Genomic DNA, 754 nt, shown 5'->3' with positions numbered 1-754 from the left:
ATATGGTTACAAGCCTTACATGGTTACAAGCCTTATATGGTTACATAAGTAAATTACGGTACTATAGTGCTGTCGTGGCGTACGTGACTACAGCGTGACCCAGCGATGAACTCTGCATGACCCAGCGATGAACTCCCACATCTCCTCCGTTTTGTTTATTTAAATGGACTGGTGAAGTCAATTTTTGCCAATTGCATACGTCAGGAGGAGATGATTCCAAAGAACCTCTACGAACAAGCGGGGGGTACCCCACATCCTCATAAGGAGGAAGCAGAGGATCATGATCTTCATCATCACGTGAGTTCAAAACGTGATATTTGATCTGATACAGCTGCTTGGCCGTAAGATTAACAGTTGGGGAAGGCATACGAGCAAAGCAACGCTTGAGTACATCAACAAGAGAAGCTATACATTGAATACAACAGCATAACATAATTAAAATCACGATAATAATAACAACATACATGAGCAAGGAACGAAACCATGAGAGGTCAGGAAGCCATGACCACAACCAAGAGAAATCCGTCCAAGAGGAGGGATCTCTTCGGAGATCTGTGACCACCTCTTGGATGGTAGTTAAGGATTGCTCGATCACACCAGATTGGTTAACATAGAAACAGCAAGATTGATTTAGCCAAGCACACACTCCGCCATTGCGGAGAAATAAGTAATCAAGAGCAAGGCGATTTTGAACAACAACTTTAGCTAAAGAGTCCGCTTCTGCTTGTAAAGCTTTTATAGCAATTTTCGAAAC

At 42.7% G+C, this 754-nt stretch overlaps 1 protein-coding gene across 1 annotated transcript in view; it reads right to left on the bottom strand.

The window, feature by feature from the left end:
• LOC123017861 (class I histocompatibility antigen, F10 alpha chain-like) overlaps nt 1-294 on the bottom strand; it is a 2,354-nt gene extending 2,060 nt beyond the window's left edge. The window contains exon 1 of the mRNA XM_044419481.1: nt 249-294. Within this exon, the coding sequence (XP_044275416.1) occupies nt 249-294 (46 nt within the window). The remainder of the gene's footprint in view (nt 1-248) is intronic.
• Nucleotides 295-754: the final 460 nt, after the last annotated feature.

This window comes from Varanus komodoensis, unplaced genomic scaffold, assembly GCF_004798865.1.
Source record: "Varanus komodoensis strain SLA01 unplaced genomic scaffold, ASM479886v1 scaffold1033, whole genome shotgun sequence".
In the NCBI taxonomy this organism is placed as follows: Eukaryota; Metazoa; Chordata; class Lepidosauria; order Squamata; family Varanidae; genus Varanus; species Varanus komodoensis.
Note: the sequence above shows the minus strand (reverse complement) of the source record. Positions and strands in the feature narration are given on the sequence as shown.